Source organism: Pan paniscus, chromosome X (assembly GCF_029289425.2).
Source record: "Pan paniscus chromosome X, NHGRI_mPanPan1-v2.0_pri, whole genome shotgun sequence".
In the NCBI taxonomy this organism is placed as follows: Eukaryota; Metazoa; Chordata; class Mammalia; order Primates; family Hominidae; genus Pan; species Pan paniscus.
Window position 1 is genome coordinate 48857813 of NC_073272.2, and position 19414 is coordinate 48877226.

Sequence of the window (19414 nt, forward strand, 5' to 3'; positions counted from 1 at the left end):
GTTCAGGACGGTAGGGGGTAGATTTTGGACCACTGAATAGGTAGAGAAATCCTTTAATACATGGATCAAATTAAGCAGTGGGGCCATAGATGGACCTGGAAATTTCAATTATTAGTGTCCAGGAAGTAACAGAAACCATGGGCATGGGTGAGAGAGTTTGCAAGAGGCCAGGGATCAATGACACAACCTGGGGTTTGCCCTCAGGTATGAGGATAATTGAAACTTTTATTTTCTTTGTCCTGTGAGTTCCAGCCCCAGTCCCACCATCTTGGGCAAAGCCAAGGATTGTTTTCTAAGCAGAAGAGGTGGGGTGAGCAGGGCCAGGCAAATACTGCAAGTAATGGCAACCCTAATTAAGTGGCTGTTTACTAAAGCCCAGTGGTGGGGGCCCATGAACTTCTAATCACTCTACTGTGTGTGTGTGTTTTTTGAGACAGAGTCTCTGTCGCCCAGGCTGGAATGTGGTGGCACAATCTTGGCTCACTGCAACCTTTGCCTCCTGGGTTCAAGCGATTTTCCTGCCTCAGCCTCCTGAGTAGCTGGGATTACAGGCGTGCACCACCACGCCCAGCTAATTTTTTATTTTTAGTAAAGATGGGGTTTCACCATATTGACCAGGTTAGTCTCGAACTCCTGACCTCAAGTGATCCACCCACCTCGGCCTCCCAAAGTGCTGTGATTACAGGTGTGAGCCACCAAGCCCAGCCTCTACTGTGTCTTTCTAAGCACTTTAGTGATGTTTCAGCTTGCAGCCTCATGGTGCCACGATGACTGCCATGTCCCCAGAGATGGAAAAGCAAGCAGGGAAGACAGAACACCTTCCTTACCTGTCTGTGTTCTTTTAACGGCTGGAACTTCCACAAGCTCCTCAGCAGACTTCCTGTGCCATTTCTTGGCTAGAATCAGATGACATGGCCACTTCTGGCAGCAAGGGAGGATGGGAAAAGGAGGGCCTTGCAAAGGGGGACAGGATTGCCAGGCTGGATTTAAAAGGTCTAGAACTCACCCAACTGCTCTGGGAAGTGGTAGGGTCACTGGTGTGGGCAGAGGTTGGCCTCTGGAAGGTGGGGAAAAAAAAACGGTCTAGGGCTGGGAAAGGAGGTCTCTTGGATTTACCTGGCTGCCCAGATAAATGGGGAGGGGGAGTCTGCAGAGGGGCAATGGGGAGAATCAATTCAGAGAATCTGACAAGATTCAACTGGGCTTAAAGAGCAGCTATCTGCCATGTGTCTGACTCAACTCAAATGCCACTTTCTTTGGGGACCCTTAAGTGAAAGGCCTGCTCCCTTTCCTCACCCAGAGCTTACACAACTGAGTTTGTGACCCCTCATCTATGCCAGGTCTGGGCTGGGGGCTGGAATCACAGTAATAAAGACACAATCCCTGCCCCGCAGAGATTAACTGAAAATAGGTAAATTATGAGATTGTGAGGGGGAAGGGAGGTTCGAAATTAAAGTCATCATCAACGGGGCTGGCAGCCCCAGCAGAGGAAAGAATAACATAGCCTAGAGCAGTGGTTCTCAACCAGAGACATTTTTCCCCCAAAGGACATTTGGTAATGTCTGGAGACACTTGGTTGTCCTGAGGGGTACTACTTGGTATCTAGTAGGTAGAGGCCAGGGATGCTGCTACACATCCTGCAATGCCCACAACAAAGAAATAACAGTGCTGAGGTTGAGAGACCCTGGCCTAGTCCAAGGGTTCTCAAACTTTGGGTCTCGGGATTCCTTTATGTTCTTAAAAGTTTAAGATATTCAAAAGAGTTTTTGCTTATGTCATATAGCCTCTGGATTCAGAAGCCTCTGGATAATCACACTATACACCCCTGAGAGAATGAGAGTGAAAAAGTATTGTGAAAATAGTTTTCATTTTGTGAAACCCCAAGAGGATTTTTGGACCGGTAGACAGGCTGGGACCACTGGGACCACACGGTTGGAGAATGTTTGGCCTGGTGTTTAAGGTCACAGCTCTGGAACCAGATTTCTCAAGTTTAAACTGCAGCTCCACCACTAATTAGCTGAGGGACGTTTCTGGTACTCAGCGTCCCCATTGTTACCCGTGGGTGACAAGGACAGTACCTGCTGCCTGAGGCTACTATTTTAGTCCAATAAAGCACTTAAACTGGGCGGACAGTTAGTTTAGTTATGATTGCTATGACTCCAACAAACATAGGGCCTGGGGCTAACTTGTCTTCAACACCTTGTCTAGTGAATAAATCTAGTTCAGGAAGAGAAACAATAGCCCGCAGGCCTCGGTGGGTCTCTGGAGGTGGAAACCTCTTTTGCATTGGGTTTTGATGGTACAATGAAGGGCATTCTGATCAGGCTAACAAAAACACTGCTCCCAGGGTAGGAGTCCTAGCCCACCTCGGGAACCTCAGCCTCCACTTTCCATGCCACCTGTGCCCTAAGTCTACAGGGCGTTAGGACCCCACAAGGCACTTTTGTCTTTCTTGGTTCCCACTGAAGATTTTACCCCACCTAGCCCTTCGACGCGTCTGTGCGCGGGGCCATTTCCAATATGGCAGTAGCCCCGCGACTGTTTGGGGGGCGCTGCTTCCGTTTCCGGGACCAGAATCCGGAAGTGGCTGTTGAGGGGCGTCTTCCAATCTCGCACAGCTGCGTTGGCTGTAGAAGAGAACGGACGGCGATGGCGACGGTCGCAGCAAATCCAGCTGCTGCTGCGGCGGCTGTGGCGGCGGCAGCGGCGGCGGCTGAGGATAGAGAGCCACAGCACAAGGAGCTGCCAGGCCTGGACAGCCAGTGGCGCCAGATAGAAAACGGCGAGAGTGGGCGAGAACGTCCACTGCGGGCCGGCGAAAGCTGGTGAGGCTGGGCTGCGGTGGAGCCTCGGCAGAGGGAACGGTGGGGGCATTGACAACCGCTGGGGATTCGGCGGCCGAGGGCCGCGGGAAGGCTGCTGCGGGGTGCGGGGGCGGGGGAGTGGCCGGCGGGACAGCGGGCTAAAGGGGCGGGGAAGTGCCTTTGAATGAATCGCAACGTCTGGAAAAGGGGCGGGGCCTGTGTGGTGCAGTCTGACGCCTGAGAACAAAATGGGGTTTGTTGTGATGAGACCAGTTTCGGTCCTGGAGGTGGGGCCGGGCCTGCGTAGTGAAACTGCGTAGGAACCTGGGAAGAAGGTGGGTTCTGCGACATAAGGCGGGGGCGCGGCCTGCGCTGCGTAATGCAACTTTTGGGGGCGAGGAGCGGTCTCCGATTGCTCCTGGGCGGCTGGGAACGAGGCGAGCTTTGTGACGTAAGCAGAAGAGCGGGATGGAGCCGAACGGTCCGAGGGAGGGAGCGGGGACCTCCGTGGGGGAGGGGGGAGGAGCCTGGAGCCTGGGAACGAGGTTAGGTTGGTGACGTGAGCTGAGGGGCGTGCTCTGAGGCGGAGGGACGACAGTGGAGGGGAGGTGGTGCCTATGAGGCAGAAAATGGCGCCTGCGAATAAGCAAAGTTTATGACGCGCAGTGGTTTTTGATTCTGGCGGAAGCCTTCCCGAGTCGAGAGAACGTGCAGGTGATTAGCACCGGAGGGGCCTTCCATGTTTAATTGGTTTTCTGTGTTGGTACTGGTTTGTTTTTAGAATCAAGAAAAAGTCGTTTTTTTAAAAAATAGAATTTTGATAAATCGGCTTGTTTTACTGATTTCTTGCTAAACAGTCCTTCTTGAAATTTACTGCTTCTGAGTTCATTTTATTTCTCGCCGAGTTGCATCTCGTTTTTTAATTGTGAAATACGTAAGACTTAAAAAGATTATATAAAACATTTACGCAGCCCAGATTGACGGACATCCTGTTAAAATAAACGGCCTACACTCTTCAAAAATGTCAGGATCATGAAAGACAAAGGCTGAAGAACTGTTCCAGATTGAAGGAATTAATGCAATTTAACGAGTCATGATAACTAAATGCAACATGTGATCCTCGATTGGATCCTGGAACAGAAAAAAAATTATTTTAAAAATCAATTTTTTATCATAAGATTATTTTTGTCTCTTTTACTGTAAAAGGCAATGGAAACGTCGGTGAAATTTTATTAAAGTGGGTAGATACTAGTACTACTAATAATTGTGATCATTGTGGCTGTGTGAAAAATAATATCCTTGTTTATAGGAAATACTGAAAAATTTAGGGATAAGAACGCATCGTGTAAGCAGTTTATTCTCAAATGCCTGAAAAATTATCATATATAAATTTATATATGGCGAGGGGAAAGGAAATTGGGGAGATGTTGGTCAAAGGATACAACATTTCAGTTAGACAAGAAAAATAAGTTCAGATCTATTGTACAACTATAGTTAATTCATTGTATACTTGAAAATTGCTGAGAGAAGATTTTACATGTTCTACCACCCCCCAAAAAATAAGTATGTGACGTAATGGATGTGTTAATTGCCTTGACTTAGTCATTCCACAATGTATACATAAGTCAAAACTTCATGCTGTACACTCTAAATATATGCAATTTTTGTCCATTTTAAAATAAATAAAAATACCAAAAAATGCATGTAAAGAAACAACGATTGAGCAAATGAGTAAAATATTAGATTTGAAGAATCTGGATGAAGGACATATGGGGATTCTCTGTGTTATTTTTGCCATTTTTCTCAATCTATTTCAAAGTTTAAAAATTAAATAATAATTAAATAAAAACGTGTGAATTCACCATCCATGTTAAGATTCAGAACACTGTCTTAAGAAATCCTTCTGTGCCCCTCCCAGATGGAAATTCCCCTCCTTGCTCCATGGGAAACTGTTATCCTGAATTTTGAGTTAACGGTCTCTTCCTTTTCTTTAATGTTTTACCACAACTGTATGCATCCCTAAGCGGTATGTATTGTCTAAGCTTTCACTTTATACATATATGGAATACATATATATAAAGTTCTACTGGATGCATACTGTGAGCCCTTATCTTCGCATCGGGTAATACATGGTATCCACATGGCATCATTGGTGATGTTAACCTTGATCACTTGGTTATGGTAGTGTTGGCCAGCTTTCTCAACTGTAAAGGTACCATTTTCCTCTTTACATATGCAGTAATTATTTTTAAAACATGTATCATGTCCAGCCATTCCTCAAAATACTCTTAACAGCTTCCCATCTCTTGCAGCGTAGATGCTAAAATCCTTACAATGAATTGCAAGCCTTTATGAAGCTGGTCTCCTGCTTGCATTCTGATGTCTTCCCATATCTCTCCTCTGATTACGCACTCCCTCCCTGTCTCCATCCAGGCCGGCCATATTGGACTCTTGCTGTTCCTCAAACACATCTAACCTTAGGGCTTTTTCGAGTGAGGTTTACTCACTACAGAGTTCTTTAATAACCACACCAGTGAAATGTGTATCTCTGTTACTGGGGAGATGAGTTGAGATTTTCCAAATCGGGAATACAAACCCAAGCCGTGTTTTTCTGCCATTACGTCACACCTTTCCAGCAAGAAAAAGCCTCATTTCATCCTGAGAATAAACAAAATAACCACAGTGTTTTGTAACTCATTTGAAGATGTTCAAAAGGGCCTTGAGGCTTTGATCCTTGCCTCTTCCTACCTTTGTAGCCTTGTGATTGTGTCACTGGTAGGACATGACATCCTGTCATCCTTGATAATACGCTTTAAAATTACCCCACCAGTACTGGGTTTTCTTTTGGGATGATGAAATATTTTGGAACTAGGGAGAGGTTGTGGTTGTACAACGTTGTGAATGTTCTAAATGCCGCTGAATTGTTCACTTTAAGATGGTTAATGTTATGTTATGTGAATTTCACCTCATTAAAAAAATTACCACACCAGTGTTGGTTCAGTGTTGAAGCCGGTTTGTCTCTGCTGTCATGGGTATTATCATGAAGCATTTTTGCTAAACTCCACTTTGTTAATGCTTCTCTAGTAAGAGCAAACCATCTCAAGGTTCTTTATTGCTGTCCATTTTCCATTTTACAGGGGTTTGCTTAAGTGGCCAGGATATATGTGTTTATAAAGCATTTTGAAGTCATGGACTAACCCCAAATCATATATCTTGTATCAGTATTAATATTTGCACCTTCTGTCTTTTGTCAGCTGGCAGATTTGGGTGAGGGTAGTTAATTAATTTGGTCATCACAACTGATTTAATTTCTGGGAGAAGCTTGTATTTTAAGGCAAATTCAAATCTGTAATAATATAGCCCCCTTGGAAATTTTCACTTTTTCCTTTTGTGGGATGAACCATCTTCAAACACAAATCAGACACAAGAGAAAACTAGAATACAGAAAATAAAGAATTGTTTAGTAACTTTTTTCCATAAGCACATATTTCGTATCATTTCAACAAATTTGAGGAAGCACGAATAAACCTAAGTGACTTTAGCAAGATCAGTTGTACCTGTATATACTGGCAGCAAGAAACTAGAAAATTAAATTTTATGATGCCATTTATGATAGCATCCAAAAAATTGAATACCCAGCTGTAAATATAATAATTTGGGTGTTATTGGTACAGATCATGACACCTTTGTTGTGACTGCCACCTGGCCTGACAGAGATTGTGAGACATCCTGATTTCAGAGATGTTAACAATGATTTTTTTAAAGTGTCTTTGACTTGAAGCAATATGGTAATAATTTTCTGTGAAAAATTATGTAAAATGTCAGTCCTCTATGAAATCTATAGAAATTCAGCCTGTGACCAGGTCTGGAAGTTTTGCTTACCACTCTACAGCGTGATTTTAATGTTATTTTTTGTTCAAAATCTGCTCTTAAAAAGAAGTTGAGCAGTGCCTACCTTTGCATTGGAAGGTACTGTTAACTATAGCTTTACTGAACAAATTAACTTCATAGACTGGCTATGGAGGCAAGTAAAGCCACAAAGGGTGGATGGTGGTGTGTGGGGTGCAGGGTTGGGTCTGAGCATTGAGCCACCGGCACAGAAGGGTTTGTTTCCCTGGTGTGAGTGATATGGGGCAGGGTCTGTGGGGGTCAGTGCAGCAAAAAAACAAAACCAACAAAAAACCCACAGAAATGTTTGCCTATCTAGGTGACTTGTGACTATTCCAAGATTTGTCTGTCCCTCCATCCTCCCACCTTTCTGATCCTTTCATGAACAAGGGAAAGTTGACATTTTAAAGAATCACATTGATGAGGTTAAATTGGGAGAATCGCTTGAACCCGGGAGGCAGAGGTCGCAGTGAGCTGAGATTGTGCCACTGCACTCCAGCCTGGGCGACAGAGCAAGACTCTGTCTCAAAAAATGATAATAATAATAATGAGGTTAAATTGCTTGAAAACCAGCCAATATAATGTTATGTGCATTTCATCAAATTTGGTTATTTTTAAAAAAGCATTTATTTGAGGCTGCTCAATATTTGGGATAGCCTTTTATGTGTCAGAAATGCCACAGCAGAACAGGTGTGTGTGTATGTGTGTGTGTGTGTGTGTGTGTGTGTGTGTGTGTGTGTGTGTGTGTGTGTGTTTAGGCAGGAGGAGGTTTATGTCTGTGAGCTTTTATGTCCAAGTCCTGAAGTCCAAGCTGTCAGAACAATGACAGCTAAAATTCATTTAGCACTTATTATATGTCAAGTATTTTCCAAACTTCAGGATTTCTCACAAAGGCAGATTTCAATATAGTTCTAAATGGTTATCCTTGTAGTGTTTCACCTTTAAAAGAGAGTTAGTTGAACTGTATACTGAAAAATGCTTGATGGTAAGTTTTATGTTACATGTTTTTATCACAGTTTTTAAGAGAACCATAAGCTCAGGAATTTGCTATAAAGCCAAAGTAAATTCTAAATTAAAAAATGATGAACAATAGCAATATGCAGTTCTTTTTTTTTTTTTTTTTTTTGAGATGGAGTCTCACTCTGTCGCACAGGCTGGAGTGCAGTGATGCAGTCTCGGCTCACTGCAACCTCTGCCTCCAGGGTTCAAGTGATTCTCATGCCTCTGCCTCCCAAGTAGCTGGGATTACAGGCACGTGCCAGCACACCTGGCTAATTTGTTGTATTTTTTAGTAGAGACGGTTTCACCATGTCAGCCAGGCTGGTCTTGAACTCCTGACCTCAGGTGATCCACCCGTCTTGACCTCCCAAAGTGCTGGGATTACTGGCGTGAGCCACTGTGCCCGGTCTTTTTTTTTTTTTTTTTCAGTATGCAGTTTTTGAAGGAAAACCTTATGATTCTTTTTAGCATTTTAAATTCTTTGCTCCTTTTAAAAGCAGATTTTTCACCATTTATCAAATCTAGTTCTTAGCTGAAGAATTATGCTTCCATTGATAGATCCTTTAGAAACAAACACATAATGAATGGCTAAAGCCTTATAAAATTAGCTGCAGATGGCACATATCTTGAGCCTAACTTAACTGGGTTATCCCACAGACTAATTCAAATGAATCATCTTTTATTCTATAATAAAACCTCATGTTTCCTAGCACTATAAGTATGGATTTTTTGTTGGTTTGTTTGCCATTGTTAACCACATTTTCTGTTTTTAATCAGATTTCTTTTTTAATACTAAGAAGTTATCTAACATACAAATCTGAGTTTCGCTGAATAAATTTTGCTTCGAATTTATTTTTATATGATGCTGAAACTTTTCATCTTAAATTATAATGTGTCAATACTTTCAGTCTGTTGGGCATGGGAAGTTGTATAGCTAACCCTCAGCTACCCATGTAACACCCTTGTTACCTGTCTGGGCCCCAGGTTCCTTGTGGAGAAGCACTGGTATAAGCAGTGGGAGGCATACGTGCAGGGAGGGGACCAGGACTCCAGCACCTTCCCTGGCTGCATCAACAATGCCACACTCTTTCAAGGTACAAGGCCTTTGCCTCCTTCTCACCCTAGCCCTGGAGTTCTTGTCCCTTCCGTCCCTACAGATGATCATAAGCCCATTCTGTGTGCTAGGTCACTGGTGGGGTGGCCAGAGTCATTCGTCAGTTTCCTTTGTTGATTCTTCCTCTGCCACCTCCACCCCCGCCCCACAGATGAGATAAACTGGCGCCTCAAGGAGGGACTGGTGGAAGGCGAGGATTATGTGCTGCTCCCAGCAGCTGCTTGGCATTACCTGGTCAGCTGGTATGGTCTAGAGCATGGCCAGCCACCCATTGAACGCAAGGTATAGTGGATGGGGAGGGTGCATGGCGGGGAGTGCGTAGTAAGAAAGCCTTGTAGGCCCAGCATGGGTACAGATCCATGTATGCTGGGTAGGTACACATATGTCTGCTCTCTTCCCCCTCCTAGCTCATCATACAGGTATCTTTGTGTGTCTGCTGTGTGTGTTCCCCTGTGTGGCTCTCTTTACAGACCATTGTATATGTGTGTTTGTATGCTATGTTTGTAAGACAGAGTGTGTGCTCCTGTCATTTGAGAGGTCACAGCGCTGTGTCTGTGTGAGTACACCTGTGTCTGCACCCCTCTACCCTTACAGGTCATAGAGCTGCCCAACATCCAGAAGGTCGAAGTGTACCCAGTAGAACTGCTGCTTGTCCGGCACAATGATTTGGGCAAATCTCACACTGTTCAGTTCAGCCATACCGATTCTATTGGTGAGTCTAAGGGTCATGCAATGGGTTGGTGTTCCTAGCTACTAGTCCCAACTCAGTGACTTGAGGTTGCATAGGGTTAAGCTGAAGCTGACTGAGAAGGCACTGGTCAGACTTTGGAAGACCCAGAAGGCATTGGCTAAGTTGGGTGGAGGCACTGAGGGGATCTACTAGAGCCCTGAGGGTATGTGAGCTACATTCCAGTGACTTACATGGTGTGGCAGAGGATATTTGCTGGAGATCTCCAGTCTGGAGTGTGGGCCAGTCATTTGGAGACTGATTGAAGACACAGGTATTGGCCAAGCATGTGAGGTCCGTAGGGATGAGTCAGGTATGCCCAGATGGATTGATCATTTTGGGTCTCACAAAGATCTTGAATGTACTCCATCACCCCGCACAGGCCTAGTATTGCGCACAGCTCGGGAGCGGTTTCTGGTGGAGCCCCAGGAAGACACTCGGCTTTGGGCCAAGAACTCAGAAGGCTCTTTGGATAGGTTGTATGACACACACATCACGGTTCTCGATGCGGCCCTTGAGACTGGGCAGGTAAGGGTGGGGAGGGCTTTTCTGTTCAGGTGGACTGGCAGATAGACTCACCTGGCAGTACTCGGGGGAAATGAAGGCTAGGTACCCATAATGTCCTCCATCAATACCTTTCCTTCTTTCTCTTTCTCCAACCCAGTTGATCATCATGGAGACCCGCAAGAAAGATGGCACTTGGCCCAGCGCACAGCTGCATGTCATGTGAGCCCTTGGGGTATCTGGTCCAGAGCGGGGGCCTCCCACAGTAGGCAAAATGATTTAGCCCATGAGCACATTGCACCCCCATGCAGCAGGCCCTCAGCTGACAGTTTCTCATCTAACCCCAGGAACAACAACATGTCGGAAGAGGATGAGGACTTCAAGGGTCAGCCAGGCATCTGTGGCCTCACCAATCTGGGCAACACGTGCTTCATGAACTCGGCCCTGCAGGTTGGGCCATTATAGTTGTGTCTGGCACAGCCACATGGTTGGGCTTCAAGAGCTGAGGATTGGGGACAGAGCTGGGGTCCTGAGGGGACTACAGGGCAAGGGGTCAGGATGAAAGCTGAGGCCCCACAAGTCTGAAGTGACACGCCCATGTTCATTCCTGAACTATCAGCCTCTTCTCTCAGCTTGCCCTCATTTTCCCTCTTCTCTTCCCTGTTCCCACGTTCTTCCTTCTCGTGAAATCCTAATGCCTTCTCTCCCCTACTCTCCTGCTCCTCTCTCTCCTCCCTTCCCCTTCTCTCTCGTTTTCCTCTCTCTTTCCTCCTGGCTTCTTTTTGTGTATCCTCACTTTGAACCTTCTGTCTCCCCTCTGCCTCATTCACCTGGTCTCTGGCCTCTGCAGTGCCTCAGCAATGTGCCACAGCTCACCGAGTACTTCCTCAACAACTGCTACCTGGAGGAGCTCAACTTCCGCAACCCACTGGGCATGAAGGGTGAGATCGCAGAGGCCTATGCAGACCTGGTGAAGCAGGCGTGGTCTGGCCACCACCGCTCCATTGTGCCACATGTGTTCAAGGTGTGACTTAACCCTGGGCACCCCCAACCCCCTACGTCTCTTGGCTCTCCTAACTCCCTCTCTCTCTGATGACCCTGCCCATCTTCTTAGAACAAGGTTGGCCATTTTGCATCCCAATTTCTGGGCTACCAGCAGCATGACTCTCAGGAGCTGCTGTCATTCCTCCTGGACGGGCTGCATGAGGACCTTAATCGAGTGAAGAAGAAGGAGTATGTGGAGCTGTGCGATGCTGCTGGGCGACCGGATCAGGTAGGCTGCCCCCGCATTTGCAGTCCAATTAACATCACCAAGGCCTCTGCCTCGGGGATTTTCTGGCCTCCCTGGGGTATCTAACACGCCACCATTTTCTGTTAAGTTTCTCTACCTGACCTCAACTCCAGCCTTACTCTTAACCTTAGTTCCAATACCATATCTGCCCCCACAGTCAACCCAGAGTAAACCCCAGCGCAGTCTCCTGCCCTAAATGACCCCCAGTCTTGACCGTGAACATAGTCTCTGTGTATCCCTAGCTGGAGCTCTGCCTCTGGACTTTAGCAGTGGCCTTCCGCTTCACCCCATTTGAATGCACCCCAAGCCACGGTTTCCTCTTACCCTGGGCAAGCCCCACCACCCACCATGACACTATCAACAGGAGGTGGCACAGGAGGCATGGCAAAACCACAAACGGCGGAACGATTCTGTGATCGTGGACACTTTCCACGGCCTCTTCAAGTCCACGCTGGTGTGCCCCGATTGTGGCAATGTATCTGTGACCTTCGACCCCTTCTGCTACCTCAGTGTTCCACTGCCTATCAGCCACAAGAGGGTCTTGGAGGTCTTCTTTATCCCCATGGATCCGCGCCGCAAGCCAGAGCAGGTGTGGGGCAGTGGGGGCCTGGGGAGATGATGATGGACACATAGAGTTTGATTAGCTGCCATAGCTCAAGGCTTCTTGCATTAACTCACCACAAGCCCTTTTGGTGTTTTGTGGATACCGTTTTTCCCTTAGCACCGGCTCGTGGTCCCCAAGAAAGGCAAGATCTCGGATCTATGTGTGGCTCTGTCCAAACACACGGGCATCTCGCCAGAGAGGGTGAGACTGCAGAAGGAGGCTGGATGGGATTCCAGGGCAAGGAGGCAGAAGGGCCTGGGGAGGCCATGCAGACTAACAGTCCCCTCTCCATATCCCATTCCTAGATGATGGTGGCTGATGTCTTCAGTCACCGCTTCTATAAGCTCTATCAGCTAGAGGAGCCTCTGAGCAGCATCTTGGACCGTGATGATATCTTCGTGTGAGTGGGGATGGCAGGGAGGTGGTGGTTCCTCAGGAACTTGGTCCACTTCCTTTTGTATGGTCCTGCCTTAACCACCTTCTCTCTTCCCTGCTCTGCCTCGTTCACTGGGCACCTGCCCTGCGCAGAGCTTCAGCCACATGCCTTGGGAGGCTGAGGCAGGAGAATCACTTGAACCCGAGAGGTTCAAGTGAGCCAAGATCACGCCACTGCACTCCAGTCTGGGCGACAGGGCAAAACTCCATCTCAAAAATAAATAAAGCCGGGTGCGGTGGCTCACGCCTGTAATCCCAGCACTTTGGGAGGCTGAAGCAGGCAGATCACGAGGTCAGGAGATGGAGACCATCCTGGCTAACACGGTGAAACCCCGTCTCTACTAAAAATACAAAAAATTAGCCGGGCGTGGTGGCAGGTGCCTGTAGTCCCAGCTACTCGGGAGGCTGAGGCAGGAGAATGGCATGAACCCAGGAGGCGGAGCTTGCAGTGAGCCAAGATGGTGCCACTGCACTGCAGCCTGGGCAACAGAGCGAGACTCCGTCTCAAAAATAAATAAATAAATAAATAAAAATAAAAATGCCTTCAGGCTGTGAGGATGAGTGGGTGGGGCAGCCAGGGCAGAGTCAGGGAGTCTCTGGGGGCCCTGATCAGGTGTGCCTGCTGTCCACCCCCCACAGCTATGAGGTGTCAGGTCGCATTGAGGCCATTGAGGGCTCAAGAGAGGACATCGTGGTTCCTGTCTACCTGCGGGAGCGCACCCCTGCCCGTGACTACAACAACTCCTACTACGGCCTGATGCTTTTTGGACACCCCCTCCTGGTATCAGTGCCCCGGGACCGCTTCACCTGGGAGGGCCTGTATAACGTCCTGATGTACCGGCTCTCGTAAGTGTCCTCTTCCCCGGGGGAGGGGGGCGGAGGGGTCTGAACTCCGACTTGGGTGTTTAGCTGCTTATTTGATACCTCCCCTGTAACAAACAAAAGACAGTCCAAACTTAACATGGCCATAGAAGAACTTGTAGGGTTTTTTCTTTCTCTAGACCTCTGGCTTTGCTACTGCCTGTCTTGGGTGCTAGGGATACAGAGGTGAACAAGATGCACAAAACACAGACAACTTCATCTTGTCTTCAGTTGTCTCTCCTGGAGACTGTTGTCCCTCCTGGGAGAGTCTTGATTTTTTTGTCTTTTTGCTGACAAATTTTCATTTTGCCTAAAATCTAGAGTCTTTACTGTGGCACACAAAGCATTGTGTTATCAGAATTCTCCCCCCTCATTTTGCATTCAAAAGTCATTCCCCAGAGGCTTTCCCTGATGGGAAGTTACAGCCAGCATGTGTCTTGTCTAGCAGTGGCTTATTAGAGTAAAAGTCCACGCTCCATACCTTTTTTTTTTTTTTTTTTTTGAGACGGAGTCTTGCTCTGTTGCCCAGGCTGGAGTGTAGTGACATGATCTTGGCTCACTGCAACCTCCATCTCCTGGATTCAAGCAATTCTCCTGCCTCAGCCTCCCAAATAGCTGCAATTACAGCCGCGCGCCACCACGCCCAGCTAATCACACTCCACACCTCTGACTGGGACACAAGTTCCTTCATTCTCAGGCCACTGCTGACAGCCTTGGCCTCTTCATGCATTTACGCGTCACCCCTTCAGCCCTCTCACGCCTCAGATTCAGAACGGTTTACATGTGGATCTACCAATGGCTTCCCATTATCTTAAGTAAAATCCCGGGCTCTATCCCCACTGTCCTTGTACCCCTGTCTTGGGAGTCTCCTCTGCTCTGTTGCAGACGCTACGTGACCAAACCCAACTCAGATGATGAGGACGATGGGGATGAGAAAGGTGAGGGGGCTAACAGTCAGTGGGCGGGGGCTCTGGGTTAGGTCTGACCCACGTAGGGTTCGTCTAGGTGTGCATTGCAGCTTAGCACTTGAGGCTCACACCTTCCCATCTCTGACATCCTCCTGTCCTAGAAGATGACGAGGAGGATAAAGACGACGTCCCTGGGCCCTCAACTGGGGGCAGCCTCCGAGACCCTGAGCCAGAGCAGGCTGGGCCCAGCTCTGGAGTCACGAACAGGTGCCCGTTCCTCCTGGACAATTGCCTTGGCACATCTCAGTGGCCCCCAAGGCGACGACGCAAGCAGCTGTTCACCCTGCAGACGGTGAACTCCAATGGGACCAGCGACCGCACAACCTCCCCTGAAGAAGTCCATGGTATTTCCTTTGGCTATCAGCGAGGGCTGGGGAGGCTGGAGGGGAGATTTCCTGGCAGCAGGATCCATGACCACCTCTCCCTCACCCCCAGCCCAGCCGTACATTGCTATCGACTGGGAGCCAGAGATGAAGAAGCGTTACTATGACGAGGTAGAGGCTGAGGTAAATGAGATCCCAGGGATGGGGGGTACTTTCAGCTCTTGCCCCTCAACTCTTCGTACATCCTCCCCACAACTCCTCTAGCTGGGAACAGAGCCAAGAGATCCAGGTCAAGCTTGGCCTTGGGGCCTGAACACCTACTGAGAGCTCCAGGGCCTGAGGTTCCTAGCTTCAAAGTTGGTGCTCTGACCCACTCAGTGTGTGTCTCCCCCGCTGGGCCCCCACTCCCCATTTCTCCATCTGTCCTCACACCCGGCCATCTGGTCGTCTGTTCACCCAATCCTAGGGCTACGTGAAGCATGACTGCGTCGGGTACGTGATGAAGAAGGCTCCCGTGCGGCTGCAGGAGTGCATTGAGCTCTTCACCACTGTGGAGACCCTGGAGAAGGAAAACCCCTGGTGAGGGGCCAGAGTGGGGCCTGTGTGTGGGGGTTTCATTGGATGGAACTACTATATTTAGCTTTTTTTTTTTTTTTTTTGAGACAGAGTCTGGCTCTGTCAACCCAGGCTGAAGTGCAGTGGTACAATCTCGGCTCAGTGCAACCTCTGCCTCCCAGGATCAAGCTGTTCTCCTGCCTAAGTCTCCTGAGTAGCTGGGATTATAGGCACCCACTACCATGCCTGGCTAATTTTTATATTTTTAGTAGAAACAGGTTTTGCCACGTTGGCCAGGCTGGTCTCGAACTCCTGAATAAAGATGATCCACCCGCCTTGGCCTTCCAAAGTGCTGGGATTACAGGCGTGAGCCACCACACCTGGCCTATATTTAGCTCTTTAAATATACCTTCCTCCTCCCTCCTCCACGCTCAAACCCTTCTTGCCAACCTGGCCACCAATCTCCTGAGCAGACTCCTACCCCAGAGCCTTGGCCTGTGCTGTTCCTTCTCCAGGAATGTTGTTCCCAGTGATCTACAGGACTTCACTCCTTACGATGCTCAGGTCTCCGATCAAATGTGACCTCATCAGAGAGACCTCCTCTGACTACCCTGTTAAAAATCACCCTTCCCCACCATCCCTCTCCATCCCCTCTCTGCTCTTTTCTTCCTAGCCAAGCATTACTTTCTAGCTCAGCGATGCCACTTGATGTGATGTCCTGTATCCACTTTTGTGTTATTTGTCATCTTCGTTAGAGTCAACTCCTCGAGGGTGAAGACTTAAGTTCACTGTGTGTTGTTTCTACCTGTTTATAATAGTGTTGAGTGTTCGGTTGATGCTCAGTAGACACTTGCAGAATAAACAAAAAGAGAACCAAAACCACACTCCCTAGTCTCAGAAATAAGAGCAGCATGTCCGTGGAGCAGAAATGGAACAGAAATACAAAATAGTTCCAAAGGGTTAAACAAGCAATCAATAAATACTGGGGAATGAATGAATGACTAAAATACGAAGAGAGGAAACTAGAAGGATAGAGGTGGGCTCTAAAATAAGACTAGCATCTCATGGAACAGAAATCAAAAATACAAAAAATAGTATGAGCGCATATACAAAAGATAGTAAGCACTTGACGAGTGAGTGAAAGGATTTTAACAGGAACAGAGCAAACTAGAATACTAGATGGGCTAATAGTAAGAGCAGTGTCTCTGTGAGCCAGACATGGCACGTGAGAGGCAGTACAAAGGGCACACAGTAGGTGCTCAGAAAAAGTCTGTTTTGGCTGGGCATTGTGGCTCATGCCTGTCATCCGAGTACTTTGGGAGGCCGACACGGGTGGATCACCTGAGGTCAGGAATTCAAGGCCAGCCTGGCCAACATGGTGAAACCCTGTCTCTACTAAAAATACACAAGTTAGCAGGGCACGGTGGTGCATGCCTGTAATTCCAGCTACTCGGGAGGCTGAGGCAGGAGAATCGCTTGAACCCAGGAGGTGGAGGCTGCAGTGATCCGAGATCGCGCCACTGTACTCCAGCCTGGGCAACAGAGCGATTCTCTGTCTCAAAAAAAAAAAAAGAAAAAGTCCGTTTGCTGACTCGGGCTCTGTCTGTAGGTACTGCCCTTCCTGCAAGCAGCACCAGCTGGCAACCAAGAAGCTGGACCTGTGGATGCTGCCGGAGATTCTCATCATCCACCTGAAACGTTTTTCCTACACCAAGTTCTCCCGAGAGAAGCTGGACACCCTCGTGGAGTTTCCTATCCGGTCAGGGGCCAGGGAGAGGATGGCTGGGGGAAGGCAGGGAAAGGAGGGGGTGTACCAGTATTAACCCTCTCCCCACCCACAGGGACCTGGACTTCTCTGAGTTTGTCATCCAGCCACAGAATGAGTCGAATCCGGAGCTGTACAAATATGACCTCATCGCGGTTTCCAACCATTATGGGGGCATGCGTGATGGACACTGTATGTGCCAGGCTGTGGGTGGGGCCTGCCCTGGGGGTTCTGGGCAGGGGGGCGATCAGGACCTTCCCAGTGAGTGACTAGGGATGTGAGCCAGTGGTGAGGTTATCGTGGTGGGAGGAGTGACAAGAGTGAATCTGGACACTTCTGAGAGGCAGGAAGGGTAGGCGAGGATAACTCTCCTTCCCTTTCAGACACAACATTTGCCTGCAACAAGGACAGCGGCCAGTGGCACTACTTTGATGACAACAGCGTCTCCCCTGTGAATGAGAATCAGATCGAGGTGTGACTTCCATCCTACCTCCTCCCCTTCTTCCTTTCTGATTCCACCTCCCCATCCCCCAAATCCACACTGACTCCTGTCCTCTCCCCACAGTCCAAGGCAGCCTATGTCCTTTTCTACCAACGCCAGGACGTGGCGCGACGCCTGCTGTCCCCGGCCGGCTCATCTGGTGCCCCAGCCTCCCCTGCCTGCAGCTCCCCACCCAGCTCTGAGTTCATGGATGTTAATTGAGAGCCCTGGGTCCTGCCACAGAAAAAAAAAAAAAAAAAAAGCCTTCTCTGCAATCTCGCTTCTCGTGTCCGCCCCGCTTCTCTTATTCGTGTTAGGTGCCCCTGCCAGGCATTGCAGGCTTAGTCGTGGCTACTGTTCTCCTGTGCCGCTGCATCGCTCTCTCCCGGGAAAGAACAGGTCGTGTCTCCTCCTAGCAGTGCGCGCCCCGCCTGTGTTTGCCCTTCCAGCAGTGACCCTCCCTTCTAGTCTTTATTTATGGTCGTGCCCTTCCCTCTCCTCAGCCCAGAGTGTTCTGCGTGGGTGGTGATGGGGGTTCACCTGAACACAGAGTGTATTTTCTTATTGAGGCCCTGTACCTTCTGCTGTGTGTGTGTATATATAAAGCGCCAGTCTGCTCCCCACTCAGCAGTGTGGTTTTTTCCTCCATGGACTTAACTAAGCACCAGTTTTGTGCCTGTGTTCTGTGTTCTTATCAAAGGCCAGATGTGTGATGGGTGCAGCTCTGAGTGGTTAGTGAGCACCAGGTGTGGGCTGGGTACTGCTGTTCTAAGTGCTTTGAAAGCACCCTCTGTGTGCCAGGCATGATTCCAAGCACCAATGGCATGCCCAGTTTTTTCCAAAATATTTTCCAAATATTGATACGTAATCCTCACAACAATCTCATGCAAGAGTTGTCATCTCCAGTTTCGGATGGGGATACTGAGGTACAGAGGTCACAGAATTGCTCAGGCTTGTCAGGAGGTCAGTATACCTCATGTGCTACCCGAGTCGGTCCCTGGAGGGGGTGCTTGGCTTGTCTGGACCCAGGACTGCTACTCAATCTGCAGACATGAGCTGCCCTACAGGCAATGTGGAAATGGAGCACGTGGGACGGATGCATGCATGTGGGCAAATTTGTGGTTTGGGGACATAAAAATACTCCTCTCAGGCCAGGTGCCACCTGTTATCTCAACATTTTGGGAGGCCAAGGCAGGAGGATCACTTGGGCCCTGGATGTTGAGGTTGCAGTGATCTATGATCGTGCCACTGCACTCCAGTCTGGGCCACAGAGCAAGACCCCATCTCAAAAAAAGGATGCTATTCCCCAGACCACTTCACAGACCCCCAGTAGTGTCCTCTGAGAAAATTTTGTCCCCCTGAGACCTCCTTTGGAGATGGTACATGCATTTGGCAGACCAGCCAACCTGCCAGGACAAATGTGCTGTCTGTGTGTGGCCCCTGTAGTCAGCCCCCTCTCCCATCATGACCCCAGCTCCCACACCAGGCAGGTTTCCTCCAACCTCACCCCAGACGACACTGAACACCTGCCGCAGGAATTTGGACATAAATAAGCCATCCAACCCTTCACACTGATGGGTGAGGGGAATCCTGATCGGTGGCAGCTGAGAGACCATTCTCATGGCCAGGGCCTCAACACTCCCCCCAGCCTTCTGCCTTTGCACTGGGTCTGGGCAGACCCACTGTGAGGGTCACTCAGCCCCAGCATCGCCACCCGCAAACCTCCCAGTCACTCTGCTGACACAGGCAGAAATCAAGGCAGTTGCTGTGAGGAGCCCAGCTCAAACTGACTTAGCAAAAGTAAGAACATAAATACTAGTTTCAGGTATGACTGGATCCAGGAACTCAGAAGCTGTCATCGAAGGCTCGTGAAGACCATATGACTGAAGCACTACAATCACCCCATTTTGCAGATAAGGAAGCAGGCATAAAGAGCTGGGTGAGAATGGGCTGTAAGGGCCAGGCGCAGTGGCTCATGCCTGTAATCCCAGCACTTTGGGAGGCCGAGGTGGGTGGATCACCTGAGGTCAGGAGTTCGAGACCAGCCTGGCCAGCATGGCGAAACCCCATCTCTACTAAAAATACAAAAATTACC

At 48.6% G+C, this 19414-nt stretch overlaps 1 protein-coding gene across 2 annotated transcripts; it reads left to right on the forward strand.

Annotated features, from left to right (window-relative positions):
• Positions 1–2565: 2565 nt before the first annotated feature.
• On the forward strand, positions 2566–17942 carry USP11 (ubiquitin specific peptidase 11). Of its 2 annotated transcripts, none has more exons than XM_034950653.2 (21): positions 2566–2825; positions 8676–8785; positions 8957–9087; positions 9400–9517; positions 9915–10060; positions 10197–10258; positions 10384–10486; positions 10887–11060; positions 11151–11309; positions 11692–11916; positions 12049–12132; positions 12237–12331; positions 13006–13212; positions 14113–14165; positions 14297–14539; positions 14631–14701; positions 14985–15097; positions 16683–16832; positions 16915–17030; positions 17222–17310; positions 17404–17942. In XM_034950653.2, exons 1-21 carry the CDS (start codon positions 2650–2652, stop codon positions 17539–17541), a joined length of 2763 nt encoding a protein of 920 aa, XP_034806544.2. In that variant the 5' UTR covers positions 2566–2649; the 3' UTR covers positions 17542–17942. The 2 variants fall into 2 exon arrangements, with proteins under 2 accessions (XP_034806544.2, XP_054962829.1); XM_055106854.1 differs by lacking the exon at positions 2566–2825 and adding an exon at positions 3500–3518.
• Positions 17943–19414: the final 1472 nt, after the last annotated feature.